The following is a 26,939-nucleotide window of genomic DNA, read 5'->3' on the forward strand; positions in this document are numbered from 1 at the left end:
GGAAATGGAGAGGATCAGTCCTGTATATGCCACCCCTCCTATATAGGGGAGGACAGAATGTGACAGGAAAGCCGCACGGGCCCCCTGGAGCATGGGGCTGGGTCACCATTGTGACCTTAGACTCTACAGCAGTGGTTGGGGAGGGGATGGTAAAAACACATCTCGGATATGGGGCTTTACTGCCTGCCGAACTGAAAATGTAAACAAGCCTTTACTTGCCTGGGTCTCCTATTAGGCTTCTTTCACATTGATGCTCTGCAGTTTACCCGCACCTCAGGTGCAGTGCAGTGCTTCTTTCCGGTGGGTTAGCTGTTCTTTGCCATAGACTATTATTATATCTTGGGGCCGGATGTGGCCCTTTGCTTATTTTTATCCAACGCTAAGGATACTATTCTTCCCTCTGATAAATAGCACTATTCTCTCCACTGATAATAACAGTGGGGCATAATTTCTGCCATTGGCATTAACAATGTGTCATTATTCCTCCCACTGACACCAACCACAGGGCATTATTACTCCCACTGACACTAATGATGGGCCAAAATTTTTCCCACGAACACCATAGATGGGGCACTATTCCTTCCACTCTTACCAACATTGGGCACTATTCCTCCCCCTGATACCAAAGATGGGGCATTGTTTACTCCCACTGACATTTTCTACTTCCACTGCCACAGTCAGGACCCCAAAAGTCTGTGGGACCGTAAAATGGGTCGTTGGTTTGAAAGTTTAGAGACCCCCTGATATACACTATATTGCCAAAAGTATTGGTCGGCCTGCATTTACACGCACATGAACTTTAATGGCATCCCAGTCTTAGTCTATAGGGTTCAATATTGGGTTGGTCCACCCTTTGCAGCTATAACAGCTTCAACTCTTCTGGGAAGGCCGTCCACAAGGTTTAGGAGGGTGTCTATGGGAGAGAGAGCCTTGAGCATTGGTTATCTCACATAATGGTCTGTATGCATTTGAGACTAAAAATGAGGTCTGGCTACCTGGTAGGACGTGGACCCTGGAAGCTTCAACCCTGAAAAAAACATAATCAACAATTGGACTTTTTAGAGATTTGCACCCTTGGAATAATGTCCGGAAGTAGTGTTCCCCTGCCCTTTCCCTTTGGATATCAGACTTTAGTTTGAAGTGCTTGCTTTGAGCTGCAGAAAGCCACCAGGGGACAGATACTCCGGGAGTGCAGGTGTTTCGTAGCAGAGTGGCAGTGATCCCAGAGCTGTGGTTGCAGCACAGCTCTACTTTTGAGTTGAAGGTAGTTTTTTTTTAATGATTTTGGACAACAATGAATCCTATATTTCTTTAGCTACAAACCAATTACAAGGAGAAATTTGCAGCAGGAACACAACGTTAAAAACCTAACGTAGGCCCTAACATTTCTCAATTGTGTGATGTTGTAAAGAATAGGTAATTGCACATAAAACAATAGTACATGGGAATTAATTAAATTAAAGCCTAAGATTAGCTAAAGGGTAAAAAAAAACCAAAACAAAAACAGAACAAAGGACATTATTCAGAATGAGTCCCTTGTGGTGTTTGCGCTTCTTTTAGTAGAAATTCCACTCCATTCATGACCCTTCACCTCCATCACTTTAAACTCCCTGTTCAGCGTGGGTTACTAAAACGAAGGGGCTGTCACAGCTTCTCAAGAGGCTGATTATGCCTGCCTTTTGTGCCCAGCTCCTCCATAAGTAGAAGCCATAAAACAGCTTTAATGAGTGAAGCCTGATTTGAGTGGAGGGGGGATATCTTTCCATCATACACCCATCCTGCATTCATAGAGATTGTAGGGTGGCTTCTATGAATGAAGCAGCAGGCCAAAAAGGGCAGGCATAGCCAGGCTCTCTTGATAGGAGTCTGTGACAGCCTCTTAGTTCTAGTAACCCCCGCCACACCAGAAGACAGAGTGGGGTGCATGGATGGAGAAAGATTTCTGCTAACAGAATAGGAATAAGTACAAGGGACACCACTTATTGACACTAAGTTATGTCCCTTGTGCTAATGTTTCTGTTTTTAGCTTTTAGCTATACTTGGGCTTTAGGGGCTGGAACTGAATGTTTTTGCATTCTTATGAAACATTACTTTTTTGCATTGCTTGCAGGTTTTTGTGGAGACGTTGGATAAATGTTTTGAAAATGTATGTGAACTGGACTTGATCTTTAATGTGGACAAGGTGAGTCTCCAAGAATGATCTCCAATTTTGGTTCTAATCTGACTGAAGAATGTGTTAGTGTGTTTGTCCTGAAGATTCCAAATGTTTTGTGTGGCCTCATGTATCAATTTTTTTTTTATTTTAATTTTTTTTTACATTGAGAAAAAAAGCCAGTCAGTTTTCAGATATAAATGTTCTGGTTTTAGAATATGAAGGCTAACACTTGGTTCTAAAATGGTATCTATATTTTCCTTTGCTTAAAGTAGAACTACAGGCAAAACTTTTTTTTTTTTTTGGATAGAGTAAGAGAAGGTTATAACCCTTGTCAGATTTTTTTTTTTTTTTCCGCCATCTGTGTTCCATTACGGAGATTGCCCTTCACTTCCTGGCCCATAGCCAAACAGTAAGTGAAAGGAAATCCCTACAAATTAAGGGAATTCCTTGGGGACACAGTTCACCAGAACTAGTGTCCCAATTAGAAGATTTCCCTAATCTACCAAATGGAGGCACAGATGGTATTAAAAACGGATAGGCTTTCTAGTCCCCTCTCCATTCTATTCAAATCTTTAAAAAAAAGTTTTGCCTTTAGTTAAACACTTCAGCTCCAAGCCATTTCTGGCACTTTTTGTTTACAGTATAAAATCAATAATGTTTGCTAGAAAATGCCTTAGAACCCCCAAACATTATATAGTTTTTGAAGCAGAGGCCCTAGAGAATAAATTGGTGGTTTTTGCCTTTTTATTTTAATGGTACATGGTTTTCTGCAGCGGTTTTTCAAACTCAATTTTGGGGAACAAAAATACACATTTGTTTTTAGATTTATTGCAAAAATTAAAACACAATACAATGTAAAACACTACAGATTGTTGCGTTGAGTAAATGGATACCAAACATGTCATGCTTTAAAACTGCGCACTCCCCTGCAGCGACGACTAACGGTGTACATTGTACTATGTAGGCTCCATGCACACTAGCATTTGTTTAAGCTTCTCAGTGCTATTATCAGCATTTTTTTTCTGCTCCTAGAAGCTAAATAGTGTTACCCTATGTGTCCATGCATACTACTTTAGGCTTATTAGCATTTTTATGAGCTTCAGTGTCCAGGGGCAGAAAAAATGTTTTTTGTAGAGTGTTTTGGAGTGTTTTTTCCAGCAGAAAAAAAAGCTAAATGTTCCTAACAGCTTTTATATAGCTTTTTGTTTTTTTTTCCTTTACATGTACTGTAAAAGGCTAGTAAAATGCTAATGATTTTGAATGCTATTACCAGCGTTTTTTATCCAGTGTTTTTCCTGCATTTTTTAACTTAAAAAATGCTAATGTGTATGGAGCCTCATAGGTGACACTTTAAAAGCCTCTACAGGCTACCACTTTAGATTTACAGAGGGGGTCTAGTGCTATAATTATTGCCCATGATCTGATGATTACAGTGATACCTCGTGTGGGATAATCGCTGTTTGCATGTGTGCTTGACTGCGCCGTGCGTTCACCTTTACTCGGGAGTTCAGAGGCTATTTATTTATTATCTCTTTTATCGCTGTCACAAGGAATGTAAACATCCTCTGTGACAGCAATAGACACATAAAAGGTATTTTTATTGAGGGATCTGGGGTCTATGAGACCCCAGATCCCTCCTCTGCACTTGAAAGCATTCAAAGCACCAAGATCGGTGTTTTTTTTAATGGTGCTGAAAGTTTCCGAGTAAACTAGAAGTGATTTCGGGTAATCTCTTCCTGTTTTCAATAAAGGACAGCCGATCAAAATAGATTCCAGCTTTATTCGGCTGCCCGGCCAGCTGGCAGACGCACTGGCTGGTCGCTTGGGACTCCCGGTAGAATAGGGGATCCTGAGAGGAGGGGGGGGGACGTCCCTTACTGCTGTTTATACAAGCATTCAAGTGGCTATTAGCCACACTCAGTGCATGGACAAGAGAGCCAACTGCCGCCTCTATAAAAAAAAAAAAAAAAAAATCACTCTGGTACAGCCACTGAAAGTCCAGTGGCTGTACCAGTACAGGTACATCGCTGGTCCAGAAGTGGTTAATATAAGCAATAATAGAACTGACTTGTTAATGTCTCAAAGTAACCAGTTTTAAATGCTTGGTGACAGGAAAGACCCTAAACATCATACCAACTGCACCCACTTTAGAGGGGTATTTGGTTCTGTTGCTGGTTCATAACTTTTCACAATAGTAAATGGGAAAACAAATATTCCACATGGCCATCCAACAGAAACATCAAACAAGATATGGAAGTATGGTTGTCATAAACTGCATCAAATGAAAATGCTGTAAGAAAAACTGACTGAGCTTCATCAAAACATTGAATGAGTGCTCCTAAACCAGTTTTGGGGGGAAGTGAGTACACCCCTCATATTTTTGTTAATATTTTATTATATATTTTCATGTGACAACACTGAAGAAATGACACTTTGCTATAATGTAAAGTAGTGAGCGTACAGCTTGTATAACCGTGTAAATTTGCTGTCCCCTCAAAATAACTCAACACACAGCCATTAATGTCTAAACCGTTGGCAACAAAAGTGAGTACATCCCTAAGTGACAATGTCCAAATTGGGCCCAATTAGCCATTTTCCCTCCCTTGTGTCATGTGACTCGTGTTACAAGGTCTCAGGTGTGAATGGGGAGCAGGTGTGTTAAATTTGGTGTTATCGCTCTTACTCTCTCATATGGGTCACTGGAAGTTCAACATGGCACCTCATGGCAAAGAACTCTCTGAGGATCTGAAAAAAAGGATTGTTGCTCTACATAAAGATGGCCTAGGCTATAAGAAGATTGCCAGGACCCTGAAACTGAGCTGCATTATGGTGGCCAAGACGATGCAGCGTTTTAACAGGACAGGTTCCACTCAGAACAGGCCTTGCCATGGTCAACCAAAGAAATTGAGTGCACGTGCTCATCGTCGTATCCAGAGGTTGTCTTTGGGAAATAGACGTATGAGTGCTGCCAGCATTGCTGCAGAAGTTGAAGGGGTGGGGGGTCAGCCTGTCAGTGCTCAGACCATACGCCGCACACTGCATCAAATTGGTCTGCATGGCTGTCATCCCAGAAGGAAGCCTCTTCTAAAGATGATGCACAAAGCCCACAAACCATTTGCTGAAGACAAGCAGACTAAGGACATGGATTACTGGAGCATGGTGGTGGGAGTGTCATGGTTGGGGGCTGCATGAGTGCTGCTGGCAATGGGGAGCTACAGTTCATTGAGGGAAGCATGAATGCCAACATGTACTGTGACATACTGAAGCGGAGCATGATCCCCTCCCTTTGGAGACTGGGCCGAAGGGCAGTATTCCAACATGACCCCAAAGACACCTCCAAGACGAACACTGTCTTGCTGAAGAAGATGAGGGTAAAGGTGGCAAGGATCAGGCCCTCCTAACCCTCTTGTATTGAACTGTACTGTTGCTGTATTGTCTCCCGTTATTTTGTAAAGTGCTGAGCAAACTGTTGGCTCTATATAAATCCTGTATAATAATAATAATGGACTGGCCAAGAATGTCTCGAGTCCTAAACCCTATTGAACAGCTGTGGGGTATCCTCAAATGGAAGGTGGAGGAGTGCAAGGTCTCTAACACCATCTCTGCGATGTCGTCATGGAGGAGTGTAAGAGGACCCCAGTGTCAACCTGTGAAGCTCTGGTGCCCCATGCCCAAGAGGGTTAAGGCAGTGCTGGAAAGTAATGGTGGCCACACAAAATATTGACACTTTGGGCCCAATTTGGACATTTTCTCAACCAGTTTAGCAGGGAAAGGCTGAGATTCAATCCATCGATGGGCAGGCTGGTTGTACCCAAGTCGACCCATCAGATTTTTTACATCTCATCGTTTCTGGCAGCTATAGCCGCTAGCAGTAATCATTGTATTGTGCTGACTCAGAAGGCCATGCTAGCAGAACACAATAGCGCTGTGGGAGGGATTACCCCATCAACAGCGAGCAATTTTGTTTCCTTCCATCCATGGTGAAAGGAAAGAAAATCACATAATCTATAAACTGCTTTAGCCTAGTCTGCAGTCTGAGCAAAAGGGTATGCTGGGAAGTGGTCCACTAACATATGTTGGAAAGGTGTATATGGATTTTTACACATTCAGAGTGACATTTGACGACAAGGATTTCTTCGGTGTGGATCGGTTTCTGCTTTGGATTGTGATGGTTCGTTGTTATCTAACATGTTTTATCTTTTGTGACATCATTGCTTCTTACAAATACATTGCGTTCTCTGGGTAATCCTGTTAGATTACTTCAATGCATCACCACAAGTGCATCTTAATCTGTAACAAAGCAATAAAGCAATCTGATAAATCTAATATAATATACAGCAACCATTAGAAATGACACAGCAGGTGAAGTGATATGTCAATTGCTTTATGTTCTGTGGTTTTTTTTTTTTTTCTTTTATGGTTTGCTATAATTACTTTATCTCCAAGATAATAAAAATAACGAAATGCATAGTCAGCAAAGAATCTGTCAACATATTTTTGTTAATTGACTTTCTGTATGTATTGGTACTTCTTTCTACATGACCTCTTTAACCACCTCAATAGCAGCATTACACTGTTTTCAGTGCTGTGATTGTTTGACATACAATTAGTCATGCAACACTGTACACAGATGTATAGTAAATATTTTTGGATAGATATAGCTTTGTTTTGGCGGTATTTAATAACTACTGTGTTTTTTACTACATAAAAGAAAAAAAGGCTGAAAAATATTAAAGTGCTAAATGCACGTTTGCCCTGGGGGACAGGAAGATGTAAAGAAAAGTTTGATAAGACTGTAAGAATAAGTTCACCTTCACACAAAAAATAATAAATGCACATTTTTTGCAGGTAAAAAATGTGCATTTATTATTTTTTGTGTTGGGAGTCTATAAAGCATTGCACCAACGATCATCAGATCGCCGATGCCATGCAGGTCTCCTTCACACTGTACTGACACTTGCTGACAGGAAGACTCAATGAACTAACTCCGCACCCACAGAGCTGTGATAGTTCATTGAGGACTACAAGCCGACAGCCTCTAAGGATATCAGGGTTTGTAGTCCATGCATTCACAGAGGACTGTGAATGAATGACACAGCTATGTGGGCGGAGCCCTGCACGGCCATGCTGTTTTTGAAAAGTGACCGCTAGTACGGGAAACTTCTGCCCGTACGTCTGTCACAGGGAGGGGGGGAGGCAGCGGGCGGAAGCTGCAGGATCGGGAACATGCTACATGTTCCACCCTGAAAACTGGTGGAACATGTAACATGTTTCCAAAGGTAATCTTATCCTTTAACCCTTTCACGCCTAAGGGTAAAACAAATCTTAAGGCCTAAGCACAATTTTGCAATGTTGACGTGTTAGTAAAACCGTACATATCATCACAACTAATTTGTACATCCAGATGAATTATACTGCATTTTTTTCAGGACAAATAGGGCTTTCCATTATTGGTAAATGGTAATGGATATCTACTGATTTTTTTTTTTTTTTTTTTTTTTCATTAGCACTTCTGCACTGCCCTATAGCAGAAGTACTGCTACAGGGTTGCACGGTTTTGCAAAATCATGTGTGTATATATACGTGATATTGCATTTCCGGGTAGGGGGCCCGCGCCGCAATTCACGGCTGTCAATCACCGGGTCCCGACCGGTAATTACTCTCCGGTGCCCGGTGATTTCTGAAGATCTCTGGGAAGGAGTACTGTTTTGTTTACCAACAGTCGTCCTCCTCACTGTCAGCTCGGGCACGCTGCTCTGGATGGCTGTGCACAGCACAGCCATCCAGAGCAGTGTGATTACAGTGAAGCACACTGACACAGCCCCCTAGTAAAACACTCCCAGCACACCGTTAACTCTTTGATCGCCCCTTATATTAACCTCTTCCTGCCCAGTGCCATTAGTACAGTGTCAGTGCTTTTTATTAGCACTGATCACTGTATTGGTGTCATTGGGGATGTCAGTGACAGTCAGTTTCCCCCCCAGTGTCAGAATGTCCTCCGCAGTCCCGCTATAAGTCGCTGATTGCAGACATTACTAGTGATATATATATATATATATATATATATATATATATATATATATATATATATATATAAAAATTCCAGTATCTATACTGTCATTTGTACACAATATAACTTTCATGTACACCAATTAATTTGGGATTTTTTTTTTTAGCAAAGACATTTTGGTATAAATTTATGATGAAATTTGATATTAAAAATTTTTTACTGGACATGTTTAACCACCTGCCTATCGGGCACTTATACCCCCTTCCTGCCCAGACCAATTTTCAGCTTTCAGTGCTGTCGCACTTTGACAATTGTGCGGTCATGCAACGCTGTCGTCATATGAGATGTTTATCCTTTTTTTCACACAAATAGAGATTTCTTTTGGTGGTATTTAATCGCCACTGGGTGTTTTTATTTTTTGCACTATAAACAAAGAACAGTTTCCATTTATAAAATTTTGCAGACGGCTAATTTTTCTCCTTCACTGATGTGCGTTGATGAGGCTGCACTGATAGGCGGCACTGATGAGGTGGCACATATAGGCAGCACTTATGGGCACTGATAGGTGACACTGATGATGCTGCACTGATATGCAACAATGATGGGCACTGATGGGTGGCACTGACTGGCAGCACTGATGGGTTGGCACTGCTGGCCACAGGTGGGTGGCACTGCTGGGTACTGATCATCAGGGCACTGATCATCAGTGCCAATCCGTCCTCTGACAATTGCCGGTTATCAGCAGTACTTTCCTCCTGCTGTGACTGCATGAGGAAAGTGCAGCCGATAACCGGCAACTGCATTTACCGGCAATCTGCTGTGTCATTGGATGCAGCTGATCACGTGGTAAAAGGCCGCTGTGATTGGGTGTCCGTAGGACACAGCGATCACAGAGATCACCAGAGGCACGTTCTGGGAGGACGTCATATGATGCCATCCCAGAACTGGACAACCGCGCTGTAGCCGTCATTCGGCTATAGCGCGGTTGGCAATTGGTTAATAGCAAAAAGTCAAAAATATTGTGTTTTCTCCAAATTTTTTTTTTTTTTATAGCGCAAAAAATAAAAACCGCCCAGGCGATCAAATACCACAGAAAGAAAGCTCAATTCATGGGGGGAAAAAAGTTAATTTAATTTGAGTGCAGTGTTGCATGACCGCTCAATTGTCAGTTAAAGTAACGTAGTGTCATAATGCAAAAAAAATGGCCTGGTCAGGAAGGGGGGTAAATCCTCAGGAGGGCAAGTGGTTAAACAATTAAATATGGATGGTTGCTAGTGTTTTTAATAGCAATCCCATAGTATTGTCATTTGGAGAAAATCTTGTTTCTTGAATTTTAGCTTCTCCGTTTTGAGACTTTGCACAGGTATCAGGCAACCTAATATATATTATCTCCCAGTTAAAGATTATTTTGTAATTATGTCAGGAGTGTTTTATTGCTAACCTTTTATCAGTTGCATGGAAGGAATAAAATATTGTATTGCCAAAAGTCATTTATTTTGGCTTTTTTCCATGCATTGCTATTTGCCTTGCTTACTGACCCGTAGTTGGTCTTCCAGTTCCAAGAAGGAAGCTGATCTTTGTTTTAGTAAGGTTTTACAGCTTTTCACAAGGCATATGTACACTCTGTACCTACAGTTGTGTCCAAAATTATTCAACCCCCACTGAAATTGAGTGTTTTGGCCAGTTTGACATTGCTTTTGATCATTCAGTCATCTTGCTTACATTTACATTAAAGAGGCACTTGTAGGTCAGACAAATATAACATAACAGTTATAATGAAATAACCACAAATGTCTTTTCTGTGCTCACAGCATTATCAGTTTTATTCAACCCCCAAGTGACATTCAATCTTAGTACTTAGTACAGCATCCTTTTACAGTTATAACAGCTTTTAAACGTGAAGCATAGCTTGACACAAGTGTCTTGCAGCGATCTACGGGTATCTTCGCCCATTCTTCATGGGCAAAGGCCTCCAGTTCAGTCACATTCTTAGGCTTGCGCACTGCAACTGCTTTCTTTAAGTCCCACCAGAGGTTCTCAATCGGATTTAAGTCTGGTGACTGCGATGGCCACTCCAAAATGTTCCAGCCTTTCCTCTGCAACCATGCTCTAGTGGACTTGGAGGTATGCTTGGGATCATTGTCCTGTTGAAAGGTCCAACGTCTCCCAAGCCTCAGGTGTGTGACGGACTGCATCACGTTTCCATCCAATATCTCCTGGTACTGAAGAGAATTCATGGTACCTTGCACACGCTGAAGCTTCCCTGTACCTGCAGAAGCAAAACAGCCCCAAAGCATGATTGACCCTCCACCATGCTTCACAGTAGGCAAGGTGTTCTTTTCATCATAGGCCTTGTTCTTCCTCCTCCAAACATAGCGTTGATCCATGGGCCCAAACAGTTCTAATTTTGTTTCATCAGTCCACAGAACACTATCCCACAACTTTTGTGGTTTGTCCACATGGCTTTTGGCATACTGCAGTCGACTCTTCTTATTCTTTGGAGACAGCAAGGGGGTACGCCTGGGAGTTCTGGCACGGAGGCCTTCATTACGCAGTGTGCGTCTTATTGTCTGGGCTGAAACTTCTGTACCCACATCTGACAAATCTTTTCTCAGTTCCTCAGCAGTCACACGGGGACTTCTCTCCACTCTACGCTTCAGGTAGCGCACAGCAGTCGAAGTCAGCATCTTCTTTCTGCCACGACCAGGTAGCGTTTCAACAGTGCCCTTTGCCTTGAATTTGCGAATGATGCTTCCTAAGGTGTCTCTTGGTATGTTTAACATCTTTGCAATCTTCTTATAGCCATTGCCCTTCCTGTGAAGAGAAATCACCTCTTCTCTTGTCTTCCTGGACCATTCTCTTGCCTTCACCATGTTTGTAACCACACCAGTAAATGTCTAGAAGGAGCTGAGTATCACAGTCATTTTAAAGCTGCCTAATTGGTGCTTATTATGCTTGATTGCTGCTCGGTGACATCCACAGGTGTTTTCAATACCTGATGGAAAGCACCTGTATGAACCTCTGTTCTTCAGAGTGGTAGTCTTTAAGGGGTTGAATAATTGTGGCAATGAAGAAACCACATAAGAACCATTTACTACTGTATTACATAAACAATTGATGTCATTTTAGTTGCATTTGGGTAGTTACAACGTCCTTGTAGGATTTGATTCTGAATACAATTCCAAATGTACACTATAGTCCCTAAACCCCTTTACAGCATTGGGGGTTGAATAATTTTGGACACAACTGTATGTGTACTATTTCCTCTATTCATTTTTGGCACTTATAAAAGTTTTGTTAAGATTTGAACAGAATTGCAGTTCATTATGCAGGTGTCAGCAAAAGATTGAAGTCGAGAACTGGATGTTGCTTTGCAGCATAGCTTGCTTTTTTTTGTGGCTTTGGAACACTGTGCATAAGCTATCCCACCAGCGAGAGTGAACAGACTATAAAGCTATGGCAATCTAAGTACAGGTATATAGAGCATACCGTGTGCATGATGTAGGCATTCTAGTCTACGCTGAGTTGTTTAGTGTTTCACTTTTATTTTATTAATAGAAATTGTTGGCTTAGGGAAGGGGTGCTCAACCTCTGGTCCGAGGGCGACGTGGCCCTTTACCTCAAACCAGGGAAGTACATGCCCAGTTGACAACCCATTGATTGCGATCTGACCTGCCACTACAGAGTATCAGAGTGTATTGTACCGCAGAAGAAGCAGTAGCCGCATAAGTCAATGCTTCCTCTGCAGCGCCGACCCAGATGGAGTGATAATAGGTGCTCTTCACCTGGGACCTTTATAGCAGTCTGGAGAGCGGTGCCAGCAAAAGCTGGAAGAGGGGGGGGGAAAGGTCCATTTACTAAACAACACATACATTGCACTTTTGCAATTTTTGTTTTGCGTATTTGCACCTATTAAAGGGTTAACATCTATTAGGCTGCTTTCACGCTGATCCGCAGGTGCAGCACAGTGTCACCTCCAAGTTAGCTGCACTCAGCTATAGACTTTCTGAAACGGAACCAATAGTCCTGAATGCAGGAGTTTTGGTGTGCTTTCACAAAGTGAACTACACCCGAAAAATATAATAGAGGTCTATGGCAAAGTGCAGGAAATCTGCAGGTGCGCTGCAGCCGCGGTGCGAGTAAACTGCAGCACATCCGTGTGAAAACAGCCTTATAGGGGGCTCAGGACAGTAAGGGCTTGTTTACATTTCCTATTTGGGAGGCAGTAAAACCCCATAGTTGAGATGTTTGTTTACCACATATCCCCAACCACTGGTGTAGCATTGGGGGTCGCAGTGGTGACCCCGCTTCATGATTCAGGGGTCTTTGCGGCACCCCTGTCACATACAGGAACCAATCAGCATATACAGGAACTGATCCTCTTCATTTTCCTCCTGCAACCAATGAAAGCTGGCTTCTCCTCCGCTCCCTCCTGCCAGTGTTTAGTGGCTGCAAAAGGAAAATGTTTTTTTTATGCTATTCAAAAATTCTGAAGCATTTCATTGTGGCCTGCGACCAGTTACCAAATTATTTAAGTGGCCATCACTCTTCAAAAGTTTGAGCACTACTGGTTTGAGGTATGGCTAGTGCTGTACTACAAGGGATTCCGGAGGCTTAGACAGGCCTTGGATTATGCAATTTTTTCCTGCAACCCAAATCTCTCAATTCCCTCAAGACAGTCAGTGTTGATGGGGAATCCCTCCCGTGGAGCTATTGTGTTCTCCCGGTGCGGGGAGCTGTCCATGCTAGGAGAACACAGTCATTGCTGCTGGTGGCTGTAGCTGCTGACAATCGCATTCTAGAAATCAGACATGCTGGTTGTACCCAAGTCGATTGATGTACAACTTTGGTACAATCATCTTTTTATGTCTTTTTTTTCATCTTTATGAAGTTCCATTACCTTGTTATGCAGCACTTTTGACAGTTCTTTTCTGATCCCCATGGCTCAGTATCTAGCCCAGTCTGTGCTTCCACGTAAGAGCTAACAAACTCATTGACTATTTATACACTGACAATAATTGCAATTTAAAAAGCCACAGATGTGGGACACTAACCTCTAATTGGCATTTTAACCCGTGTGTGTCACCTTGTGTGTCTGTACCAAGGCCAAACATTCCAGGGGAGGGAAACTTTTGTTTATGGCCATTTGGGTGATTTCTGTTATTATGATTTAAAAAGGAGCCAAACAACTATTTGATAATAAATGGCTTCATATGATCATCATTCTTCAATAAAAGAGCATTTGTTGGCATGATCAGTCATATTTTCAATATCAATGCCAAAATTTCACAATTTCTGCCCAGATATGCAAACTTTTAAGCACAACTGTATATATTATATAACTTTTTATTTTTTTAGTATAAATAAAATCGGTGAAAAAATATTTGCCCCTTTTCCTTTTTCTTTGCATATATGTCACATTTAAATGATTCAGATCATCAAATACATTTTAATATTACACAAAGATAACCCGAGTAAATAGAAAATGCAGTTTTTAAATGATGATTTTGTTCATTAAGGGGAAAAAGCTGTCCAAACCTGCCTGGCCCTATGATGAATATACTGTGATTTACCACTTTTTTTTTTTGGAAAGTTGAGTTAAATTTCACTTGCCACACCCATGCCTAATTACTGCCAAACCTGTTGAATCAAGAAATCACTTACATTGAAGCTGTCTGAGAAAGTGAAGCATGCTAAAAAATCTCAAAAAGCAGCACATCATGCAGTAATTAAAGAAATAAAGTAAAGTAAAGAAATTAAAGAACAGATGGGAAACAATGTAAATGACATATATATCCATCTGGAAAGAGTTACAAAGGTGAGCCAAGACACTAGCTAAAATCTCTCAGTAATTAGAAAGCAATCCTGCCCCTTGTCAGTGCAAATTAATATTATCTGGTGCAGTCTCAACTGATAGCCTTTAAAAAGGTGTCTCATTACCAAGGTGAAACATCTCATTATGGGTAAAAGCAAAAAGCTCTCTCAAGACCTTTGCAACCTTATTGTTGCAAAACATACAGATGGCGTTGGTTACAGAAGGATTTCTACTTCCACTTTTGGGTGCACACAGTGTGTATTACAACACTTAAAATTTTACAAATATCTCCATAGGTATTTAAAGCCCAATCCTAGCCAATATTGTTCCCTCTGTTTTATTTAACCTCTTGCCGACCGCGCATAGCCGAATGACGGCTTCACCGCGGCCGGCCAGTTCTGAGTGGACGTCATATGACGTCCTCCCAGAACACGCTCTCCTGCGCGCCCCAGGGGGCGCGCACCCGGCGATATCCGTGATCGCTGTGTCCTACGGACACAGCTGATCACGTGATGTGGTAAAAGGCCAATCACAGCGGCCTTTTACCACGTGATCAGCGGTGTCCAATGACACGCTGATCACAGGGAAATGCAAGTGCCGGTTCTCGGCTGCACTTTCCTCACGCTGTCAGATCGTGAGGAAAGTACTGCCGAGAACCGGCAGTTGTCAGAGCGGGGATCGGCACCGATCATCAGGGCACTGATGATCAGTGCCCTGATGATCGGTGCCCAGCAGTGACACCCGCAAGTTCCGCCCAGCAGTGCGCCCACTAGCTCCGCCCACCTGTGCCCAGCAGTGCACCCACCTGTGCCACTCTGCAGTGCCACCTACATGTGCCCAGCAGTGCCACCCACCTGTGCCCACCCACCTGTGCCCACCAGTGCCACCCACCTGTGCCCACCAGTGCCACCCACCTGTGCCCACCCACCAGTGCAGCCCAGCAGTGCTGCCAGTCAGTGCCACCAGTCAGTGCCCAGGGGTTGTGCCAGTCAGTGCCACCAGTCAGTGCCCAGCAGTGATGCCAGTCAGTGCCGTCTATCAGTACCCATAATCAGTGCCGCCTATCGGTGCTGCATATCAGTGCCGCCTATCCGTGACCCCTAATTAGTGCTGTCTATCAGTGCCGCCTATCCGTGCCACCTCATTAGTACTGCCTATCAGTGCCCTTTAGTGCTGCCTATCAGTGCCGCCTATCAGTGCCCATCAGTGCTGCCTCATCAACGCACATCAGTGAAGGAGAAAAAATACCTGTTTGAAAATTTTTTTTATTTATAGCGCAAAAAGTAAAGCGCCCAGTGGCGATTAAATACCACCAAAAGAAAGCTCTATTTGTGAGAAAAAAATGATCAAAATTTCATATGGGTACAATGTTGCATGATCGCGCGATTGTCAATCAAAGTGCGGCAGCGCTGAAAGCTGAAAATTGGCCTGGTAAGGAAGGGGGTATAAGTGCCCGGTAGGCAAGTGGTTAAAGAACTTCATGAATATTTTTTTCTCCCATGCAGTGGGGGCTGTGTCTGCACTGCATAGGTTAACTGCTTTTTGTCTAGGGGCGCATCGAAAGGCTATACCTTCGATCATCTGGAAAACCACGCTCCCCTATGTCCAGCGGTGGACTGTTCCTTCTGTCCTCCTGTCCAGAGCCAGTCTATGGGTGTGATATTAGGAACAGTCCAATCACAAGACCGCTAGCGTTCAGGGGGCAGGAGCGGTGGGACCAGTCTTGCGCTCAGAGGATCAGCGGATTAGGTAAGTATATCTCTACTCTACAATTCCCTAGACAAACACAGGCAGTTACCCATTCAGTGAGGCCGCACTCCATGGGAAAATAAAATTTTGCCGGGAGTTTTTCAAGAGTGGCTGACAGCAAGAGTTCAGAACACACACTAGGAACACAGCAATGGAATAGTAGAGTGAGGAGATTAATGAATCCCTGAAGATTGTATGGCTCTCTTTCCCTCACTTTCTATCCAAATGACAAAAAGAAAAGAGAGATCTTGTTTCTTTTTATTAGTAAGCTCTTTCTTCAGTTGCCATTAAATTTTGGATTCAGTTTTGGATGCACAGCAACTGGAAGCTATTATCACCCTTTTTGTTGCAAAATCACTGTGGTGTTCTTGTTATAGAAACCTAAATATCTTCTTTGCATGATCCAAAATTGGCATGAAGCATGTACTGGTGGGTAACCCATAGCAGCTCTTGCGTGTAATCTTCCCGTGGCACCTGACAAAGTGTGGCTTGCAATAATCTTCTAGGCCACTGTTGGAGTGTTTGGATCCTGTGCTGCCCGTTACTAGGCTTGAACTGGGAGTACTCGCGAAGGACAGGTGACCATTCTGGAAATAATTCACTAGTATATATTGCTTTCTTGGCAGAAGTGCAGCTATTTCACTTTTCCTGGCAGGATCAACAAGGATGAAGCACATGAAGAAATAAAGAATGACTAATGATTAACATGCTGTAGAAAGTGCAGCCTTAAAGCAGAAAACAAAAATAACAAAATGTATAGCCAGTTAAAAGAAAAGATAAAATAATAAAACCTTTGCCTTTTTTAATCCAGTAATTTTCTCTGAGCTCATTTTCTGTCACTCTGCTCTCTCCTCCTATCAGCATTCTTCTTACCAGCACCTGCTTGGCTATTTGTACTAGTCTTCCATTCACCTCCTGCTCTTTTGTACAGGGACTACAAGATGCTGATTCCAGGCCAAATTCAGATACTGAACTGCTAGCATTTAAAATATATAGTTATTAGTGTTTTGATGATTAGAGAACTACATTAACTTGTCAGCTTTTTATATCTGCTTAGAGTTCAGCATTAACATGTAGCATGACGTTTTTTTTTGCCTTTTTTCCAGGGTTTTTTTTTTTTTTATTCAGCTACAATTTGGCATTTCCAATAAGAGAACAAGGCATTCTTTTGACATTATACAGTCAGGACCATAAATATTGGGACATCGACACAATTCTAACATTTTTGGCTCTATATACGACCACAATGGAAATGAAACAAACAAAATGTGCTTTAACTGCAGACTGTCAGCTTTAATTTGAGGGTATTTACATCCAAATCAGGTGAACGGTGTAGGAATTACAACAGTTTGCATATGTGCCTCCCACTTGTTAAGGGACCAAAAGTAATGGGACAATTGGCTTCTCAGCTGTTCCATTGCCAGGTGTGTGTTATTCCCTCATTATCCCAATTACAATGAGCAGATAAAAGGTCCAGAGTTCATTTCAAGTGTGCTATTTGCATTTGGAATCTGTTGCTGTCAACTCTCAAGATGAGATCCAAAGAGCTGTCACTATCAGTGAAGCCATCATTAGGCTGAAAAAACAAAACAAACCCATCAGAGAGATGCAAAAACATTAGGCATGGCCAAAACAACTGTTTGGAACATTCTTAAAAAGAAGGAACGCACCGGTGAGCTCAGCAACACCAAAAGACCCAGAAGACCACGGAAAACAACTGTGGTGGATGACCAAAGAATTCTTTCCCTGGTGAAGAAAACACCCTTCACAACAGTTGGCCAGATCAAAAACACTCTCCAGGAGGTAGGTGTATGTGTGTCAAAGTCAACAATCAAGAGAAGACTTCACCAGAGTGAATACAGAGGGTTCACCACAAGATGTAAACCATTGGTGAGCCTCAAAAACAGGAAGGCCAGATTAGAGTTTGCCAAAGGACATTTAAAAAAGTCTTCACAGTTCTGGAACAACATCCTATGGACAGATTAGACCAAGATCAACTTGTACCAGAGTGATGGGAAGAGAAGAATATGGAGAAGGAAAGGAACTGCTCATGATCCTAAGCATACCACCTCATCAGTGAAGCATGGTGGTGGTAGTGTCATGGCGTGGGCATGTATGGCTGCCAATGGAACTGGTTCTCTTGTATTTATTGATGATGTGACTGCTGACAAAAGCAGCAGGATGAATTCTGAAGTGTTTCGGGCAATATTATCTGCTCACATTCAGCTAAATGCTTCAGAACTCATTAGACACCGCTTCACAGTGCAGATGGACAATGACCCAAAGCAGACTGCAAAAGCAACCAAAGAGTTTTTTAAGGGAAAGAAGTGGAATGTTATGCAATGGCCAAGTCAATCACCTGACCTGAATCCGATTGAGCATGCATTTCACTTGCTGAAGACAAAACTGAAGGGAAAATGCCCCAAGAACAAGCAGGAACTGAAGACCGTTGCAGTAGAGGCCTGGCAGAGCATCACCAGGGATGAAACCCAGCGTCTGGTGATGTCTATGCGTTCCAGACTTCAGGCTGTAATTGAATGCAAAGGATTTGCAACCAAGAATTAAAAAGTGAAAGTTTGATTTATGATTATTATTCTGTCCCATTACTTTTGGTCCCTTAACAAGTGGGAGGCACATATGCAAACTGTTGTAATTCCTACACCGTTCACCTGATTTGGATGTAAATACCCTGAAATTAAAGCTGACAGTCTGCAGTTAAAGCACATCTTGTTCGTTTCATTTCAAATCCATTGTGGTGGTGTATAGAGCCAAAAATGTTAGAATTGTGTCGATGTCCCAATATTTATGGACCTGACTGTATGTACTGATGTAACCTAGTTTTTACTATTTTCAAGGTTCTTGCTGTAAATAACGTTAGATGATATTTATTTGTAATTTTACAGTGCTAAGAGTTGAAGACCAAGTTGTACATAATTAGATACACACACACAATGACAAATGCTGGTTTTTGCTGGCTGCGACAAAATTATATTGAATGTCCTCCCATAAAAAGTTAGGTGTCTTCATTATCTCTCCTTCAGTCCCGGGTGTATTCCACATACCTCGGAATCTATGAAAACCCCCTGAGCCCGAAGATGATTGTGAGGGGAGATAAATGACGCAGCAAATTTTAGGTGATGTGACATGCGTGGTTTATCTCATCTGTGTGTTATGAACTCTCTCCTATTTCATGTTACTGCACATGCAGTCACTGAGATCATTTGTTTTTGACAGATAGTTGTATCTTTAGATAAGTACCTATCTATTTCACCGGTTATATAATTTATTTTTAGTCTTTAGATGATCACCTGAGCTGGAGCTATATGCCTATACTGAATATGCATCCTCCTTTTGTAACTGTGGATGTATTTCTAGATACATTACCTAATAAAGCCTTTTTCAACCCGGGTGTCTTCTGGCAAAATTACTAGAAATGTCCTCAAATTGCCCAAAAATTGGGTGGATCCAGTGTGCCTTTTTGTTACACAAAGCCACAGTTTTTTTTTGTTATTGTGCAACATTACAACCTTGGGTGCTGTGAGGGTCAGCCACTGGCATCCAAACAACCGATGATGTAATTATTATTATTATTATACAGTATTTATAAAGCGCCAATAGTTCGCTCAGCGCTATACATTACAAAGGGGGACAGTACATGTGACAGAACAATACCAATACAATGCAAAACATGAGGGGATCGAGGGCCCTGCTCTTTCGAGCTTACAATCTAAGAGGGAGGGGAAGGTGGCACAGGAGGAGATAGCTGTGGGGGATGGAGTGGTAAGAAGAGTGGAGGAGGTTGGCAAGTTAGCAGGGGGTGGGGTAGGCTTCCCTGAAGAGATGGGTTTTCAGGGTGCGCCTAAAGGAGAGGAGAGTAGGTGATAATCTGATGGGTTGGGGCAGGGAGTTCCAGAGGATGGGTGACACCCTGGAGAAGTCCTGGAAGCGGGCATGGGAGGAGGAGACCAGGGAACTCGAGAGAAGGAGGTCTTGTGAGGAGCGGAGTGTGCGTGCTGGGCGGTACTTGGATATTAGGTCAGTGATGTAGTTTGGGGCAGTATGGTGGACGGCTTTGTACGTCCGTGTTAGGATTTTGAATTTGATCCGTTGCGCAATCGGAAGCCAGTGGAGGGACTGGCAAAGGGTGGTGGCGGAGATGGAGCGGTTGGAAAGGTGAATGAGTCTGGCAGATATGTAATTGGTTGATATGGAGAACATCATCTGCCTGCATCCTTGCTTGCCCTTCTCTTGTCTCTCCCTGCCCAGTACTGGGGTCACATTAGCTGAGAAAAGGAGAATATAAAAGCTAGAATACTAGTGAGTATCCATGTGTCAAGGTGTACTTGGTTTGTAAATGTAAATTACCTCTAATGTTGGGTGTCCTACATGTGGTTAGTGCGAAAATATGTAAAACTATTAGTTTGGTTTTTTACATTTTAGATTGGGTTGCCTTGAGATGATGCAAAATTTTAAAGGGTGTTTTGACTGAAAAAAGGTTGGCACTAACCTAATGTACAGTTAGTTTTCACATCAATTTCTTGCAGACTTTGATTAACAGTGTAGTCTACAGTGGAACATTTGTTAAAGTGGTTTGAAAGGTTGAAGGCTTTTTACCTTTATGCATTCTCTTCATTAATGTATAAAACCTTCTCTAAATAGGGTTCTTCCCCAGCCCCCTTAAATACTTACTGAGACCAATCTTGATCCAGAGCTGTGTCCGAGAGTAGTTGCTCTCTCTTTCCTCAATGGCCATGGAGGCAGCAGCTGGAGCCATTGGTTCCTGCTGCTGACAGTTGCAGCCAGTGCGGAGGGAGCGAGGTGTGCGACTGAATGAGTGCCCCATTGCAGGCCGCACTTGGGGGGATTGGGGAGAGCCAGGAGCTCTGGCAAGGGACCCCAGGACGGGGATCAGGGCTTCTCTGGTCAAACCAATTCACAGAGCAGGCAAGTATGACGTTTTCTTTGTTTTCAAAAATCCTTTAGAATCACTTCTAATATTATCCTTAAAGGGCAGTATTTCCCAACCTCCGTCATCAAGTAGGTTCATCAGGTCATGCTTTCAGGATTTCATTCACCTTGCACAGGTACTTAGATCAATGTTAATGGCTTGTGTATACTGTATGACAGTATAGTCTTGGGTCAGGCTATCTCCGATCTGGTCCACCAAAACCAAAAAGGACGCAGTTCTTTTGACTTTTTTTTTTTTTTTTACCGGACCTAATCAGACCCAGAGGTAGGTAGGTGTAAATAGACTGGCAAATCTGATTGGAACGCCTTTGTAAATTGGGCCTGAAATCCAAGTACATGCAGCAGAAAAAAATGACCCCTTCCAGTAACCAGCACAACCCTAAACTGTCTTTCCCCTTCCCCGGCCACCTGCCCTGCAAGGGTTTAATACTTGTTTAGTCTAGGGGCATAGGAATAAGTAGTACAGTAATACCTGTATATGAAGAGGGCCCACTCCAACATCCTATAATGTCCTAGAGTGGAAAAGAACACTGGCTGCCAGAGGAATGAAGGATAAAGTAAGTATTACTATTTATTCTAATCCCCCCTATACTTGCAGGAGGGGCTCTGCGAGGGTAATTATTACACTATCCCGGAGTTCAATTTTAAATCAACATGTTAGGTAAAACACTTAGGCGTGGAAGTGCCATGGCCCAGTTTGCAGATTTCTGTTTGTGCATTTCTTATCTCCTTTTTTGCAGTGGTTCTGCTAGATCTGTGATTTCATTCATGTGTGCTGGCTTCTCTGTTCACCTATGGGCATCGCCTGCTATACTGTTGATTTATATCCTTTTCCCTTCTATTACTTCCTGGGTCACTCCCAGTTTGCTTCCCTATATATTAACTTGCTCAGTGCAGTCTGCTTTGCCTGAGCAACTTCAGTTTTCTGAACTCCTGGTCATTTGATACTTCTGTATCCTATGTCTGACTACCCATGTACTGATCCCAGTTTCAGCTACTGTCTATGCTTGTTTTCCACCCATCCTGACCTCTGCTTGTCTATTGGATTTTGTTGTCTCCGCATCCTCAGCTGGGTGTACCTCGGGGCCATGACCTGGTTCCATCTTGCTGCTAGTTCATCCCCACCATCAGGGGCCCTGGTGAAGAAGCATGCTGTGGCTTAGACTCCATGCCCTTGGGAAGCCCGAGTTGACGACCTACAAAGGCTCACTACCACAGACACTGGACAGGAAGGATCCAGTTAGCTTTTAAACACCTGGATAGATAAACAATTTTAAAGAATTGTGGATTTGTGATGTTTGTCTGTAATCCTTTTGAGCCCATTAAAAGCAATAGTTTGTATACTTACATGTGCACAATACAAAGTTTATAATTGGCGACATGGCCTGCTGGAATAGAGCTAATACATATGGATCTACCGTCCTTCCTTCCTTTTTTATTTTTTTTTAATATTACTCAAATGTTATCTTGTACAGTTGACTGTTTGCAGTTGGGTAGGGATATGTTCAGGTTATCCCCGGTACATACAAATTTTGACTGATTTGTAATTGGTTGGACTTTGGTCAATTCTTTCATGAACTGGTTCTAGTCAAGCTCACCTTAGTCTTTGGAGCTTTGGGTATAAACTATTTGTAGCAGTGTTTTTTCATGTAATTGTTACAGGGATTCTACCCCATTGAAACTCTTCCTCCAAGCTAGTGGCATCTGATTTATATCAGTCCAGTGCAAAATTCTCTGCACTCATTCCTGCTAGGCATAAGAGGACTTACCTGATTTATTTTCAGCCTTAAAACCCATTTCAGCTGCAAAACATTTGTACATTTATGTGCAAGCTGCAGATCATGTCAGTGCATGTCTGTACCCCTGAAGTGTAGCGTAGAGAACCATAACAATGGGACATATAGCCACCTTTTGTAGAGGCTACTCTAAAGCACAGGGTAACCACCAAGTCACCCTATTGCAATAAGTATTGATCCAGTATTGGTGCACCTTGACCCAGCCGCAACTTTCACAAATGTTGGCAGATGTATGCAACTGAGATCTGTTTTCAGATTGGAGACAAACTTGATAGGTCCTCATGTTGCCTAATAAGGCTGACTGCCTAAGAATGTTGTATTGTATTGAACACTAAGTGGAAAACAGATGTTTATAGCTTGGAGCAGTATCTGTAATTATAGATACTGATGAGCCAACAGAACGTGGTGAGTTTCTAGATAAGGAGGAAAGAGAGTATAGGCTGAGGGTTTAAAAAAAAAAAAAAGCCCTGTATCTTCTGTGAACCCATTTGTTTCAGCAAGTGGGATTTTTGAGCTCACATGACTGCCATGTTATATTTTTCAGGTCACGTTCTCTCAACGTCATTTTGTCCGAAAAAACAAAATCAATTATTTGTGACATGTCAATCATTGGTATTCGCAAATGACATGAAAATAATTGCTGGTTCATATTCCTTTTGGAAACTGGGATTACTGGTGTATATTACATTATGGTGATACATGATGGTCTACAAAATATTAACTAAAATTTAAAATGTAGTAGTATTAGTAGATTTGACCCCATCTGACCTGCAATATTACACAATTTTAATATATTTGTTTTGCAGCTAAAAGTTTGTTCAGTTTGTGTCATGATAAAGTGGATCACAGCATCTTTGAGTGGGTACAAGAGATGTATATTTATTTCTGCTTACGTCATGAAATTTCCCATACAAAATGTGTGGGCACAGGCTCCTTTTAAAACCCAAAGATGATTTGTGTGGTGATGTCCTCACTTCCTCAGGGATATTTTAGTAATCATGACACACACCTCCCATGACTGAACAGTCATAAAAGCCTTCCCTTGTGGGTATGACTACATTTAAACACAGAATTCTAAACCCATAATGCAGAATTAGTAACCCCTTCATGCAGGTATATGTAATGGTGAATATACATTGGAGATAAATGTTCATCTGTCATCGCCTAACTCTTTAAAGTGGTATTAAACTTGGTTTTGTTGTGTGTGTGCATGTGTTTGTTTTTTTGTTTTTTTTTTTAACTGGTGGTTTATGGCATTATGTTCTATTATGCACCAAATATTAGCATGTTATGATAGACCTACCAGTGAAATTAAGCCCTGTAGTGCTGAGTGGTCAGCACTTCCTGGCACTTCCATTTTCTCCCAGTCTTTCTTTCAACTTTGCACACTCTGACTGCTTGAATGGCTGGCCCACGATGACGTCAGGAGTCACCATCACAGAATGGCGCTCTCTGCAGTCACTGCACAGGCAGTGTGCCATACGTGCAGAGTGTACTGCGCACACATGAGTGACATCATCGGCCATAACTGATATCGCTATCTGCTAAACAGTGCAGATTTACTGTTTCCAGTGTACCTACGGGTAAGACTTATTCTAAACTTATCTGTACAGCAAAGTTGAAAGCACTTTAATGTGGTATTAAACTCAATTTTTTAATACCTTGGAAGCCCCCAATTGCTGGATGCTCTGAAATGTAAATCATGGCTTTTGTGAAGGATGCTGAATGACTTGTACACTTCCACCTCCTGCAACTGGTTCTTTGTATGTAGGATGGCCCCAGTGAGCATTTGGGAGCTATAAGAGGCAGGACGGGGTATGTGAGCATTCAATAAAAGTTAAAACGTACACTTTTGAGCCATAGGATTTGGGGCTGAAGATGCTGTGATATATGCCGACACCTGAGGATGTCAACTTTTGTCCTATAGTACAAGTTGCTTATACCTGTTGACAAGTATATTTGATGCTAAATACCATACAAAAAGAGGACCTGGTAAGTCCCAAAGCAAAGGTTTTAGGTTTATGCCTCCAGGCATATGAAGTGTTTGCCTTGATTGCCACCCTTGTTGGGAGGTGGAATGTGTTCCTTCCTCAGAAGTTGCAAACACAATTTAGAAGCATGTAGTGTTCTAAGTTACTGAACCAATCTAGAATCCTCCTTCCCTGTATGAATGGACCTTTTGTATTTTGGTGTTTGACCTTTGAGACATTGTGTAGCCTTGGTCATAGAAAATGCCATCATGGACAAATGACTGTTTTTAATTGATGAAACTACAGGTTGAATTATCTCCCACTTATGCATCCTCATTCGTTATTTTACCTCTCTACATAGAGGCATATACTGCAGTTGAGAAAGTGGACGTGGCTTTGGGTATTTTATGTATGTTGGAAAGAAAAGTGAGCTGTCCCAGAGCCATTCCTTTCATGTGTGCATGTTTTGTGAAAAGTATTAATAAAACTTAAAATTTGAGCTTACTAATCCTCCGATGTGGTGGCTGCATTGGTTTTCTTTTTTTTTTCAGGCTCATTCCTTCATTTTCACCTAGTGAATATGCCAGTAACACACTTCTCTTGGAGAAAACTCTTCTACTTACAACTGTATTGTATCTTTTGAGGAGCAGTTTTGTCACCCTAGGCTGCTCTGCTGATTTAGAATAGGTAGAAGGGAGCTATTTTGTAGGGGCAGCACAGTGGCTAAGTGGTTAGCACTTCCGCCTTTCAGCACTAGGATCAACAGTTTCAATACCAGCCACAGCACTACCTGCCTGGAGTCTGTATGTTCTCTCTGAGCCTGCCTGGGTTTCCTACGGGTACGCCAGTTTCCTCTCAAACTCCAAAGGACATGTTTGTAGGTTAACTGCCTCCTGTCTAAATTGGCCCCAGTAAGTGTATGTATGAATGTGAATTAGGGACCTGAGATTGTTGGCTTCTTGGGAACAAAGACTGATGTGACTGTATAAGAAATATATAAAGCACTGTGTAAATTCATGGCTCTATAGAAGTATCTGTACTAACTAAATTAAATAAAATAGTTCACAGAAGATAGTTGGTAGCAAGGTATCTGGCAGGATCAACAATTTTTCTGCTCTTAAATCGGCCATAGACGGATCAGAATTCAGCCAGTTCAGCAGGAACCAGCCGGAATTTCAACCCATCTAAAGCACAGGTGTCAAACTGTTGTCCCTCCAGCTGATGCCAAACTACAATCCCCATGAGGCACTGCAAGATTGACAGTTACAAGCATGACTCCCAAAGGCAGAGGCATGATGGGACTTGTAGTTTCACAACAGCTGGAGGGCCACCAGTTTGACATCCCTGATCTATAGATAAGCTGGTTGCACTGAAGTCGATCTGCCAATGAACTTCAGTACAACTAGCCTTCGGGTTACTTTTGTAAGATCACTGCTGGCAGTTATAGCCGCCAATAGTGTACATTGTATTCTGGTGGTAGGGAAACCTTCCCTTGTCAGAACACAATAGTGCAGTGGAAGGATTCCCCCCCCCCCCCCATTAACACTGACTGCGTTGATGGAGGAATCCTGTGATTTTATTTACTTCAACCTGTGGTTAAAGAAAAGAAGAACATTTCATAGTCTTTTGACCAGCCTTACAGAAAATGTACTTTAAATTGAAAAAAGATAGCTAGAGCAGCCACCATATCTAAATACTGGTAAGTTGCAATTTTGTATAGTTTTTCTCTTGGGTTTTTTTTTTTTTTTTTTATAAACTTCAAGCTCATCAGAACTAGAACCATTGCCAGTAATTTTAGTATCAGGTGTACAGACTGCTCAAACCTAAGACATCTGAATTCTCTGGAGAAATGTCTATCTTAGCATTTATTTGTGACTAAAATTAATTTAAATCAATAGCACTATGTTCTCTTTGCTTCTGAAATTGTGGAATGTATAGATTCTAGATTGCCACTGATTGTAAAAACCTAGAAATCTAGAAACCTGATGTCCAAGAAGTGCAAGATCATCTTCCCATTTACTGCGTATACTGTGTTTGCCTTTCTTTAAAGGGTAATTCCACTTTTGCAAGAAAAAATTGGTGCAGAAGGGGTGGTATTATTATAATTTATTATTATCTTAGTGCTGATGATTTAAATTCATTTATTCACAAATGGCATGTTCTCTTTGCTATTTATATTGTGGAATGTATAGATTTTAGATTGCTACTGATCATAAGAAACCTAGAAATTTAGAAACCTAAATCGTGAGATATCAGCTTCTGCACAACAAAGACATGGGCTGTATGTGTAGTGATTGTTTCTAAAAGATAATGTAACTTTTCTTGAATGCGCTATTTTATTTTTTTACGTTTTTTTTCCCCTTAGGTACATTATATTCTACATGAAATGGTGATGGGTGGGATGGTTCTGGAGACCAATATGAATGAAGTTATTGCACAGGTAGAAGCACAGAACAAGCTTGAGAAGTCTGAGGTG

General features: G+C 42.0%; 1 protein-coding gene across 1 annotated transcript in view; it reads left to right on the plus strand.

The window, feature by feature from the left end:
- AP3S2 (adaptor related protein complex 3 subunit sigma 2) overlaps positions 1-26,939 on the plus strand; it is an 83,818-nt gene that overhangs the window by 32,118 nt on the left and 24,761 nt on the right. Inside the window, exons 4-5 of the mRNA XM_089687616.1 lie at positions 2,111-2,182; positions 26,829-26,936. Coding sequence (XP_089543742.1) covers positions 2,111-2,182; positions 26,829-26,936 — 180 coding nt within the window. The remainder of the gene's footprint in view (positions 1-2,110; positions 2,183-26,828; positions 26,937-26,939) is intronic.

The sequence above is a fragment of the Staurois parvus genome, unplaced genomic scaffold (assembly GCF_062004578.1).
Source record: "Staurois parvus isolate SC_StPar_1 unplaced genomic scaffold, SC_StPar_1.0 ptg000432l, whole genome shotgun sequence".
Classification (NCBI taxonomy): Eukaryota; Metazoa; Chordata; class Amphibia; order Anura; family Ranidae; genus Staurois; species Staurois parvus.